Raw genomic sequence first — 13,594 nt, 5'->3', positions numbered from 1 at the left:
AGCACTACCATGCTCGGTACTCGTAACGATTAGCAATGAGTGAGCACTACTATGCTCGGTACTTGTAACGATTAGCAATGAGTGAGCACTACTATGCTCGGTACTTGTAACGATTAGTGATGAGCGAGCACTACCATGCTCGGTACTCGTAACGGTTAGTGATGAGCGAGCACTACCATGCTCCGTACTCGTAACGATTAGCAATGAGCGAGCACTACCATGCTCGGTACTCGTAACGATTAGCAATGAGTGAGCACTACCATGCTCGGTACTCGTAACGATTAGCAATGAGTGAGCACTACTATGCTCGGTACTTGTAACGATTAGCGATGAGTGAGCACTACCATGCTCGGTACTCGTAAAGGTTAGTGATGAGTGAGCACTACCATGCTCCATACTCGTAAAGAGCAGTCAGACACTCGGACGGGCTCAACTCTAGTATAATGGAAGTCAATGGGGAATTCAAAGTATTTTCCAGGAAATCTTCCTTCCAGATAAATGCTCAAGTTCCCCATTGACTTCCATCATACTTGGTACAAGAGTCAAGCCCGTCCAAGCATCCGACTGCTCATTACGAGTACCCGAGCATGGTAGTGCTCACTCATCACTAATCGTTACAAGTACCAGAGAATAGTAGTGCTCACTCATCACTACACAGACATTATGTCTCTCCCAAACTACTCCAGTGTGGCGGGGCACAGTGAGGCGGGGCACAGTGAGGCGGGGCACAGGGTGGCGGGGCACAGTGAGGCGGGGCACCTTCCCATAGCGGCACGTCTAGCAGCATATTCCTTGACATCAGCCAGAGCTGTAATCTGGACCAAACCATCCTACATTTCCAAGTGGTTTTGTAGTTCAAGTGTCGCTATCTCACCAACCAATATCAGGAAAAGTCACCATGACCCAGAACAACCTCCACCAACATCATTAGAGAGAACAATGGGCCGTTAGCCGACATTAACTCCACAACTGCTGGCAGCACACAAAGCCGCCTGTGATAGTGCCAATCACTCAATTAGGGCTAAATAGGATTGTAGGGTGATGGCCACCAACAGATCAGTCCCAGCCTATTGTCAATGTCCATCCAAGCATAGGCAGAAGGCAGCGGGACAGATGGGGTCTGCGCTGATCCTACAGTGACTATATATGTAGACACCCAGATCACAGCGATGTCTTATGTGCATCACTATCTGAGCTATCTTCTCTGATGATGAAATGTTAGGATCTATAGCGACACAGGACAACCGGCCATCAACCAGCAGCACATACTCATAGCCCCTATCATCAGTGATTGCTCCGACAGCTATTGTTATGTCACTGACAATAGGGTTCTCGCAGTTTACATCAATCAGTATTGAATCATCAAAAGATTTCTAGTGTTTTACCATGATCTAGACCTCTGCTTGCTGTCAGAGAATGGAAGCAAAATCACATTGAGTGCTGGACGGTGTCCATGAGATACCACAGCAGGGCTAATCCCCAGAGAGCTCAGATACCCCAATAATTGTATCTCCATCTTCTACCTTTATGGCACATCACCCAGAGAATTCAGTAGAAAAGGTGGAGACCAGTCCGCCAGAAGCCAGCACATTTCTTATGGCCGCATTGTGCAGCCCTAACCCAACATACCTCCTCACTGGAAGCAGACGTATTGGAAATGGAAAGATGCATAAAAGGGAACTGAAAATTCAATCAGTTACTAAACGTAAAGAAATTAAAGGGAATTGAGAATTATTGACAGATGGATGGGCCACGTTTCTAAGAGCTGATAACGTTCTATAGAAGTAACGTTAATAGAAGGACGATCTTGGTTAGTGATTACTACTCTACTTCCTCTCATGACTCATGGGGAAAGTATTATTGAGCCATCAGGGTACAGATCTGAGGGGCCGGCGACTTCCTATGTGGCGAGGACCCTCCTGTGGAAAAACGTCACATCAGAAGCCACAAGGCTAGAAGCGATAACCCTGGGGATGACCTAGTCCTATCTATGGTACAGACTGACGGACGTTCTGGAAAGTTTACTGTGACAGCCGAAGAGCTCACACTGCTGTGGGCCTGACAATCACTCCGTTATATAAGCAGGATCGAGCCCGAGGATCAGTAGGAGCCCTACTGGCCCCCCATAATCTGATATACGTGGGATCACGGTACACACGCTCACCTAACATACATGTGTGTGTATATATATATATATATATATATATATATATATATATATATATATATATATATATATATATATATATACATACACACACACACACACACACACACGTATATAATATATATGGACGTGTGTGTGTGTGTGTGTATACACATATATAACTATACACGCTCACTATATATGGGCACACATGTATACATACACACTCACACGTATATAAGTACACACTCACCTACATATAAATGGACACATGTATACACACACGTATATAAGTACACATACATGGACACACATGTATGTATACATATACACATGTACATAAGTATACACAGCTACATACATATTATATATTATGTACACACAAATATGAATATATTTCTACACAAATCCATAGATATACCTACACTCACATATGCGGTATGTATATATATTTCCACACACTATCTAGGTATACACACACACAGACAGACAATGGGCTTTGGGCAGTAGTTGCTGGCAGTCCTGAGGACACATGGCACAGTCTGCTGCCCACCATGCCCACACAGGAAGGCATACAGCAGGGGTGATGGCGTTATATAACGGTAATCTATACCGGGGCGCATCCTTGGTATCGGGGCACATGTGGGGGCCACATGTGGGGGTCAGATCATTGTCCAGAGCACTTACCTGTAGTGAAACTGCTGAATCCAGAGCCGTAATCCGAGACCATCCTCCCCCACATACCTGCGGGGGGCGTAAAGCAGGTCAGAGGCAGCGATCGCCGGTGATCGCACAGATTGGAGCGGCCTGTGTAGCGGAGTGCACAGATCACGCCTCCCAATGCTGCGATCCCCCTAGTTGTGTGCCAGGAGCGGACATCTCCTCTCACTTCGGGGCTTTGTGTGAAATCCGAGGGGGTCTCGGAGGGATCAGGGCCGGGATGCTGGCAGAGTCCAGCCTGGATTACGTGCACGGAGGGTGGGAGATCCGAGAAGACGACGAGGAGGAGGAGGAGGAGGAGCGAGGGCTGGGAGCGCAGGCTGCCTGACACCTCCGGAGCGCTGCAGCGCCTGCAGTCACCGCCGGGGGGAGCTCCGCCTCTCCAGCGTCTCACTACCGTAATCACTGTGTACGTGTCACGTGCTCTCCCCGAAATCTCACACGACAAAGGATTTATCTCCTGCCTGCAGGGCGAGCGCTACCTGATATGTCTGTGTCATCTGTTGTTTTCTGGTATCAGCCATTTCAAAAGAAGGAACGAGGACACTAAACTGAATGTTGTCTATTATTTGATCAGTATGAGCTACTGTTTTTTGTTATCACCCTGATCATAGGTTGCTGTGCAGTGTCCTTCAAAAGCATTCTATGGCAGCCCAAACAATATTCTGTCCCCTTAATCCAAATTTATGTGGCAGAGGCGTACATAGAAATCATGGGGCCCATAGCAAAATTTCTAATTGGGCCCCCTCTCCCCCCCCAAAAAAAAAATACAATTAATGCATTATTAGCTGAGTCACATAAAAACATATTTCACAAAGTAATTTCCTCCCCTAGATTCCCCTTTCATTGCACCCATAAATCTGATGCCAACAAAAGTGCCCTATAAACACTGTATTATACCTCCACACCCACAGTATGATGGCCCTACTGTATCCCCCCTTCAACTACCCCACCAAAGTATGGTGACCCCCCCCCCCCCCAACACAGTGTAATCTCCAACTGTATAATCTACAATGTCCTCACTGCTTCACCACCGTGCTGAGCTGCCACCCAATCTACACCCCACCTACTGTCTCTTCCCCAAAATCCTATACAATCAGGGGTGGGATTCAAGTTTTTAACAACAGGTTCTCTGTAAACCCCGCCCAGATGAAAACCACACCCATTCTGTAACCACACCCATGTTGTTAGCCACACCCATTTACACGCACTTTCCTCAACCAAAAAATACAAGTAATTTAAAGCATAATCTCTTTCCCCTTCTTCCCCTCCTCTACAGTCACTCTCCTGTCCAGCACCAGTTGTTCCAGTCACTGTCAGTCTTTTTGTATTAGTTTTTCTACAGTTTTTAAAAATTATTACTAAAGGAGCCCTGCTAAAAGTGGAATGGGCGACCTTCCCCATACAGATCCCATCCCATGTGGCTCCTTTCCCCAGCAGATCCCATCCCATGTGGCTCCTTTCCCCCTGCAGATCCCATCCCATGTGGCTCCTTTCCCCCTGCAGATCCCATCCCATGTGGCCTCTTTCCTCTGCAGATCCCATCCCATTATGGCCTCTTTCCCTTGCAGATCCTATCCCATTATGGCCTCTTTCCCCAGCAGATCCCATTCCATTATGGCCTCTTTCACCCTACAGATCCCATCCCATTATGGCCTCTTTCCCCCTACAGATCCCATCCCATTATGGCCTCTTTCCCCCTACAGATCCCATCCCATTATGGCCTCTTTCCCCCTGCAGATCCCATCCCATTATGGCCTCTTTCCCTCTGCAAATCCCATAGCTTTATGGCCTCTTTCCCCCTGCAGATCCCATCCTATTATGGCCTCTTTCCCCCTGCAGATCCCATCCCATTATGGCCTCTTTCCCTCTGCAGATCCCATAGCTTTATGGCCTCTTTCCCCCTGCAGATCCCGTCCCATTATGGCCTCTTTCCCTCTGCAGATCCCATGCCATTATGGCCTCTTTTCCCCTGCAGATCCCATCCCGTTATGGCCCCTTTCCCCCTGCAGAACCCATCCCATTATCGCCTCTTTCCCCCTGCAGATCCCATAGCTTTATGGCCTCTTTCCCCCTGCAGATCCCATCCCATTATGGCCCCTTTCCCCCTGCAGATTCCATAGCTTTATGGCCTCTTTCCCCCTGCAGATCCCATAGCTTTATGGCCTCTTTCGCTCTGCAGATCCCATCCCATTATGGCCTCTTTCCCCCTGCAGATCACATCCAATCAAGGGCTCTTTCCCCCTGCAGATCCCATAGGTTTATGGCCTCTTTCCCCCTGCAGATCCCATAGGTTTATGGCCTCTTTCCCCCTGCAGATCCCATCCCATTATGGTCTCTTTCCCCCTGCAGATCCCATCCCATTATGGTCTCTTTCCCCCTGCAGATCCCATCCCATTATGGCCTCTTTCCCCCTGCAGATCCCATCCCATTATGGCCCCTTTCCCCCTGCAGATCCCATCCCATTATGGCCCCTTTCCCCTTGCAGATCCCATCCCATTATGGCCTCTTTCCCCCTGCAGATCCCATCCCATTATGGCCTTTTTCCTCCTGCAGATCCCATAGCTTTATGGCCGCTTTCCCACTGCAGATCCCATCCCATTATGGCCTCTTTCCGCAGCAGATCCCATCCCATTATGGCCCCTTTCCCCTTGCAGATCCCATCCCATTATGGCCTCTTTCACCCTACAGATCCCATCCCATTATGGCCTCTTTCCCCCTACAGATCCCATCCCATTATTGCCTCTTTCCCAAGCAGATCCCATCCCATTATGGCCTCTTTCCCCCTACAGATTCCATTCCATTATGGCCTCTTTCCCCCTACAGATCCCATCCCATTATGGCCTCTTTTTCCCTGAAGATCCCATAGCTTTATGGCCTCTTTTCCGCTGCAGATCCAATCCCATTATGGCCTCTTTCCCCGTGCAGATCCCATCCCATTATGGCCTCTTTCCCCGTGCAGATCCCATCCAATTATGGCCTCTTTCCCCTTGCAGATCCCATCCCATTATGGCCTCTTTCCCCCTGCAGATCCCATAGCTTTATGGCCTCTTTCCCCTGCAGATCCCATCCCATTATGGCCTCTTTCCCCCTGAAGATCCCATCCCATTATGGCCCCTTTCCCCCTGCAGATCCCATCCTATTATGGCCCCTTTCCCCCCGCAGATCCCATCCCATTATGGCCCCTTTCCCCCTGCAGATCCCATCCCATTATGGCCCCTTTCCCCCTGCAGATTCCATAGCTTTATGGCCTCTTTCCCCCTGCAGATCCCATAGCTTTATGGCCTCTTTCGCTCTGCAGATCCCATCCCATTATGGCCTCTTTCCCCCTGCAGATCACATCCAATCAAGGGCTCTTTCCCCCTGCAGATCCCATAGGTTTATGGCCTCTTTCCCCCTGCAGATCCCATAGGTTTATGGCCTCTTTCCCCCTGCAGATCCCATCCCATTATGGTCTCTTTCCCCCTGCAGATCCCATCCCATTATGGTCTCTTTCCCCCTGCAGATCCCATCCCATTATGGCCTCTTTCCCCCTGCAGATCCCATCCCATTATGGCCCCTTTCCCCCTGCAGATCCCATCCCATTATGGCCCCTTTCCCCTTGCAGATCCCATCCCATTATGGCCTCTTTCCCCCTGCAGATCCCATCCCATTATGGCCTTTTTCCTCCTGCAGATCCCATAGCTTTATGGCCGCTTTCCCACTGCAGATCCCATCCCATTATGGCCTCTTTCCGCAGCAGATCCCATCCCATTATGGCCCCTTTCCCCTTGCAGATCCCATCCCATTATGGCCTCTTTCACCCTACAGATCCCATCCCATTATGGCCTCTTTCCCCCTACAGATCCCATCCCATTATTGCCTCTTTCCCAAGCAGATCCCATCCCATTATGGCCTCTTTCCCCCTACAGATTCCATTCCATTATGGCCTCTTTCCCCCTACAGATCCCATCCCATTATGGCCTCTTTTTCCCTGAAGATCCCATAGCTTTATGGCCTCTTTTCCGCTGCAGATCCAATCCCATTATGGCCTCTTTCCCCGTGCAGATCCCATCCCATTATGGCCTCTTTCCCCGTGCAGATCCCATCCAATTATGGCCTCTTTCCCCTTGCAGATCCCATCCCATTATGGCCTCTTTCCCCCTGCAGATCCCATAGCTTTATGGCCTCTTTCCCCTGCAGATCCCATCCCATTATGGCCTCTTTCCCCCTGAAGATCCCATCCCATTATGGCCCCTTTCCCCCTGCAGATCCCATCCTATTATGGCCCCTTTCCCCCCGCAGATCCCATCCCATTATGGCCCCTTTCCCCCTGCAGATCCCATCCCATTATGGCCCATTTCCCCATGCAGATCCCATCCCATCATGGCCTCTTTCCCCCTGTAGATCCCATAGCTTTATGGCCTCTTTCCCCCTAAAGATCCCATCCCATTATGGCCCCTTTCCCCCTGCAGATCCCATCCTATTATGGCCCCTTTCCCCCCGCAGATCCCATCCCATTATGGCCCCTTTCCCCCTGCAGATCCCATCCCATTATGGCCCCTTTCCCCCTGCAGATCCCATCCCATTATGGCCCATTTCCCCATGCAGATCCCATCCCATCATGCCCTCTTTCCCCCTGTAGATCCCATAGCTTTATGGCCTCTTTCCCCCTGCAGATCATGTCCCATATGGCTCCTTTTCCCATATAGCTCCCATCTTATGTGGCTCCTCTCCCCATATAGCTGCCATCTTATGTGGTCTCCTTTCCCCATATAGCTGCCATCTTATGTGGCCTCTCCCCATATAGCCACATGTAGCTCCCATCTTATATAGCCTCCTCTCCCCACATAGCCACATATAGCTCCCATATTATATGGTCTCCTTTCCCCATATAGCTCCCATCTTATGTGGCCCCTCTCCCCATATAGCTCCCATCTTATGTGGTCTCCTTTCCCCATATAGCTCCCAACTTATGTGGCCCCTCTCCCCATAGAGCTCCCATCTTATGTGGTCTCCTTTCCTCATATAACTCCCATCTTATGTGGCCCCTCTCCTCATATAGCTGCCATGTTATGCGGCTCCTCTCCCTGCATCTTCGGGCTCACTGAGCGCTTACCTGCTCAATGCACCGGCAGCCTCTCCTGTGTCTTCCATCCTCCGCGGCACTCAGACGGCAGGAGGAGGAGCTACCTCCTCACACTGCCGTGACCTCTCTGCAGCGTCAGCGCGTCACTGCACGCCGTGTCAGGGAGCAGACAGGCTCCACTGAACCCGGAAGTGCGGCGCGGAGGTGCGGGGATTCATTTGTGTTAGAGTCTTAAAGAGACACTAACACAAATGAATATAGGGAGGAACCGGATCGCCAAAGCTGTTTCTTGCCGGTTCAGGGAACCGGCTACTATTTTAATAACCGGTTCTCCCGAACCGGACAGAACCGGCTGAATCCCACCCCTGTATAGAATGTAAGCCCGCAAGGGCAGGGCCCTCTTCCATCTGTACTAGTCTGTCTATTGTAACTTGTATATGTATTCTGTATGCAAACCCTTCTCATGTACAGCACCATGGAATTAATGGTGCTCTATAAATAAATAATAATAATAATAATAATAATAAGAATAATAATAATAACTGTGACCCCTACACAACCATCCATGCTGTATAATGGACCTATATACAGTATAATATCCTCCACTGCACACTGTATAGAGACTATAAAGGCTCTCACTAGCCCTCCAAATAATATAATGGCCCCCACAAAGCCTTCTGCACAGTATGATGGACTCCACTCAAACCTTCACACTGTATAATTGCTTGCATACAGTAATACAGTATAATGGCCTTCAAATAGCCCTCCATAAAGTATAATGGCTCCCTCATAGCCCACTGTCACGGCCGGGCGGTCGGGCAGACCCAGGAGGTGGATCCACTGGACCGAACTCTAAGATGGTAGTAGGGAGTCCGGCAGCTGAAGCACTGATGGGCAGCAGAACAGTCCGTGCAAGTGAAGGCAGCGGAGGAGTCCCTGGGACCACGGAGTCACAGATGGTGGTCCTGGTGACGTAGCTCAGGTTCGGAAGCCGAGATGATATCAGGCGGGGTCCGGAACCTCTGGAGCGAGATGACGGGTCACCGCAGGGATCCGAGATGGTGCGGACTGTCAGATGGCAGACGGACAGCGTGCGGGGTTCAAGATACGGCAGACTGGATGGCGAGGCAGGCACGGCTCTACAAAGAGATATAGGTGAGTACAGAGACATAAACACCAGGAGACCTGACTCCTAGCTCAGGGAACACGAAGATCAGGCCCCGCCCCCTTGGACAATGACCCCCTTTATACCCTGTACCTGTTCAACCTCATTTCCTGTTAATGGACGCTGGCCCTTTAAGAAAGGGTCAGTGACCGCGCGCGCGCCCTAATGCGCATGCGCGCCGCCCGGGTGCCAGAAGCCAGGGAAGGAGGCTGAGAGGAGGACGCAGGGGAGCCGACCAGGTCCTGGGAAGCCGTCGGGCGCCGGGATCGGGGACCAGGGGGCCTGGGACGGACGGGATCCGGAGGCTGGAGAGCGGGGAGCGTGGCAGGTGAGCCGGGGAGCGGGGATGAGGACCCGGGGAGCGTGACAGTACCCCCTCCCCCACGCCCCCCACCCCGCAACCGGGACATGAAGGCACGGATAAGAGGAGTGCCCACGTTCTCCCTGGGCTCCCAGGATCTATCCTCAGGACCATACCCTTCCCAGTCCACCAGGAAGAACTGCCGACCTCGTACGGTCTTCATGGCCACGATATCCCTTACCGCATAGATGTCGTCCTCGGCAATAGGTGGAGGAGCCGGACTGGCAGCAGCGGAGAAGGGACCAAGGACAACCGGCTTGAGCAGGGAGACGTGGAATGAGTTGGGTATCCTCATCGTGGCCGGGAGCTGTAGCTTGTAGGAGACCTCATTGATCTTGTTGAGGACTTTAAACGGCCCAATGTAGCGAGGACCCAGCTTGTATGATGGTATCTTCAGGCGGACGTACTGGGAAGCAAGCCAGACGAGGTCTCCAGGAGAGAAACACGGAGGGTCCAGACGTTTCTTGTCTGCGTGTCTTTTCATCCGCAGGGAAGCACGCCCAAGGGACGCTTTGACAGAGTCCCAAATGTTTGCAAAGTCACGGGCTACTGTATCTGCAGCAGGGACATCCGAAGAGGGGGATACAGGCAATGGGATGGAAGGCTGAAGTCCGTATACAACATGGAAGGGAGAGCTGGAGGACGACTCACTGATGTGGTGGTTGTGAGAGAATTCAGCCCAAGGTAGAAGAGCGGACCAGTCGTCGTGATGGGCGTTAACATAGTGACGTAGAAAAGAGGTCAAGATTTGATTGACCCTCTCTACCTGGCCATTAGACTGAGGATGGTATGCGGAAGAAAAGTCCAGAGTCACTCCCAGATGTTTACAGAGAGCCCTCCAGAAGCGGGAGGTGAACTGAGTTCCTCTGTCTGATACGATGTGTAAAGGAAAGCCATGCAAGCGGAAGATGTGTTGAATATAGGCGTCCGCGAGTTCTTGAGCAGAGGGCAGTCCAGCCATAGGAATGAAATGGGCCATTTTAGAGAACCGGTCCACCACGACCCATATGACTGTGTGTCCGGATGACAATGGCAGATCCGTAATAAAGTCCATTGCTATGTGTTGCCACGGAACTGAGGGTATCGGTAGAGGCAGAAGACGGCCATAGGGCAGGTGTTTGGGCGTCTTGTTCCTGGCACAAGAGGAGCAGGCAGAGACATAAGCAGCGACGTCCGTGCGAAGGGATGGCCACCAGTAATGGCGTACAATCGCACCCCATGTTCTCTTCTGGCCTGCATGGCCGGCTGTTTTCGAGGCATGACCCCAGTGTAGCACTTTTAGCCTGTCGGTCTCCGAGACATAGGTCTTCCCGGGTGGTATCTGGGCCAGAGTGACAGGAGCCACCGGAACAATCTTGCTAGGAGAGATAATAGGTTGAGTAGTCTCTTCCTCCTGCTCCATGGGCATGAAAGACCTAGACAAGGCATCAGCGCGTACATTCTTGTCCGCGGGTCGGAAGTGGAGCTGGAAGTCAAACCTGGCAAAGAATAGGGACCACCTGGCTTGCCGTGGGTTCAGGCGCTGAGCGGACCGCAGGTATTCCAGGTTCTTGTGGTCCGTGTAGATAATCACGGGGTACACTGCTCCTTCCAGGAGGTAGCGCCACTCCTCCAGAGCCAGTTTGACCGCCAATAATTCTCGGTCACCGATGGTGTAATTACGTTCAGGTGCTGAGAAGCTCTTAGAAAAGAAACCGCAAGTCACCATCTTCCCGGAGGAGGATTTTTGCATGAGCACTGCTCCGGCTCCTGAGGAGGAGGCGTCCACCTCCAAGGTGAACTGGCGGTTTAATTCCGGTCGGTGGAGTGCAGGAGAGGAGGCGAAGGCTCGCTTCAAAGAGCAAAACGCGGCGTCGGCCGCAGGTGACCAGTCCTTTGGATTAGCCTCCTTTTTGGTCAAAGCGGAGAGAGGAGCAGTCAGGGCGGAGAAGTGAGGGATAAACTGGCGGTAGTAGTTGGCGAATCCCAGGAACCGTTGGATTGCCTTCAGTCCAGAAGGGGGAGGCCAGTTGAGAATGGAGGAGACCTTCTTAGGATCCATCTGCAGCCCAGTACCCGAGATGATGTATCCCAGGAAAGGGAGAGAAGACTGCTCAAAGACGCACTTCTCATATTTGGCGTAGAGACGATTCTCTCTCAGTCTTTGTAGAACCAGCTTTACGTTCTCTCTGTGGGTCTGGAGGTCCGGAGAGAAGACAAGGATGTCATCCAGATAAACTACTACACAGAGGTAGAGGAGGTCCCGGAAAATGTCGTTCACCAGTTCTTGGAATACGGCAGGAGCGTTACACAGACCGAAGGGCATCACGCAGTATTCATAGTGCCCATCGCGAGTATTAAACGCGGTCTTCCATTCGTCCCCAGAGCGGATACGAACTAGGTTGTAGGCACCCCGAAGATCCAGTTTGGTGAACACACGGGCTCCTCTGAGCCGGTCGAACAATTCAGGGATGAGCGGTAGGGGGTACTTGTTCTTTATGGTGATCTGATTCAAGCCCCGGTAGTCAATACATGGGCGTAGGTCGCCCTCTTTCTTCTTAACGAAGAAGAAGCCTGCTCCCGCAGGGGAGGAGGATCTCCGGATGAATCCCTTTGCCAGGCTCTCCGTGATGTAAGTGGACATGGCCCTGGTTTCGGCTGGAGACAACGGATATATCCGTCCTCGAGGTGGTGTTGTTCCTGGGAGCAGGTCGATGGCGCAATCGTAGGGACGGTGTGGCGGAAGCACCTCAGACTCCTTCTTGTCAAAAACGTCCGCGAAGGACCAATAGGCCGAGGGCAGTTCCGGTAGGTTCTCGGGAACCGGAGGACGTGGGATTGGTTGTAGGGACTTTAGACATCTCTCATGACAGGCAGAGCCCCAACGAGTGATTTCGCCAGTACCCCAGCTGACGGATGGTTCGTGTGTCCGCAACCAAGGAAGTCCCAGCAGAATTTGATGGGACATGTGTGGAAGGACGTAGAGGGCGATGTTCTCGGTGTGCAGAGCACCAATACGCAATTCCACCGGCTTGGTGATCCAGGAGATGGTATCAGAGAGGGGTCTCCCATCAACCGAGGCAATCACTAGAGGCTTATCAAGTGGAGTAACAGGCAGTTGGTACTTGTCCACCGTGGCCTGCTGGATAAAATTGCCTGCTGCTCCGGAGTCGAGGTATGCCTCAGCCGTGAAGCGCGTCTCTCCCGTTGACACTTGTACCGTCCACATAACCGGGTCTGAGAGAGTCCCAGCACCTAGGGTGGCCTCTCCTACCAACCCTAGGCTTTGGAGTTTCCCGGCCTTTCCGGACAGGAGCGTAAGAGATGTGTGCCCTCTCCGCAGTAAAAACAGAGGCCTTTAGCGAGCCGCTCTGCTCGACGTTGTTCAGACTGTCGTACTCGGTCAACCTGCATGGGCTCGTGTACAGGAATCCCAGCTGTTGATGACTGAGGCACAGAGGACTTCTGTGGAGGAGGGGAGTGCCGTACTGCACGTCTCTCACGATACTGCTCTTTGGAGCGCTCCTGAAAACGGATGTCCACTCGAGTGGCTAGGGCAATCAGGGCATCTAGGGTGGAGGGCACGTCACGACCCGCCAACTCATCTTTGATGCGACTCGAGAGTCCTTCCCAGAAGGCGGCTGTCAGGGCCTCATTATTCCACCCGAGTTCAGAAGCCAAAGTACGGAAACGGATGGCGTATTGGCCCACCGTCAGTGTTCCTTGACGTAGGCGGAGAAGGGATGAAGCGGACGCAGAGGCGCGTCCCGGCTCGTCAAAGGTGTTGCGAAAGGCCTGCAGGAACTCTTGGAGGTTCTTGGTCATGGGGTCCTCCTTCTCCCACAAGGGGTTCATCCACGCCAGCGCCTCGCCCTCCAGGTGAGACATTATAAAGGCGACCTTGGCTTGGTCAGAAGCGAACAGATGTGGCAGCTGCGTGAAATGAAGGGAACACTGGTTTATGAAGCCCCTGCAGGTCTTGGGATCTCCAGCATAACGAGGTGGTGACGCCAAACGGAGTCGGGAAGCATCTGAAGAGGCTGCCACTGGTGCGGGAGCCATGGGTTGCCTAGCGGGGGACCTGGGTGCCGCAGGCGTCATTGATGCTTGTAACGTGTACAGGCGGGTGTCCACGGAGGTCAGAAATTGCAACAT

At 52.0% G+C, this 13,594-nt stretch overlaps 1 protein-coding gene across 2 annotated transcripts in view; it reads right to left on the bottom strand.

Annotated features, from left to right (window-relative positions):
- Positions 1-13,594, bottom strand: part of CEP85L (centrosomal protein 85L) — a 312,459-nt gene that overhangs the window by 207,483 nt on the left and 91,382 nt on the right. Inside the window, exon 1 of one of the 2 annotated variants that reach the window (XM_075340016.1) lies at positions 2,834-3,138. The exons of the other annotated variant lie outside the window; for it this stretch is intronic. Within the exon in view, the coding sequence (XP_075196131.1) occupies positions 2,834-2,888 (55 nt within the window). The 5' untranslated portion in view covers positions 2,889-3,138. Of the gene's footprint in view, positions 1-2,833; positions 3,139-13,594 lie in introns of those variants that run through there. 2 annotated transcript variants of the gene reach the window in all.

This window comes from Anomaloglossus baeobatrachus, chromosome 3 (genome assembly GCF_048569485.1).
Source record: "Anomaloglossus baeobatrachus isolate aAnoBae1 chromosome 3, aAnoBae1.hap1, whole genome shotgun sequence".
Lineage (NCBI taxonomy): Eukaryota > Metazoa > Chordata > Amphibia > Anura > Aromobatidae > Anomaloglossus > Anomaloglossus baeobatrachus.
Note: the sequence above shows the minus strand (reverse complement) of the source record. Positions and strands in the feature narration are given on the sequence as shown.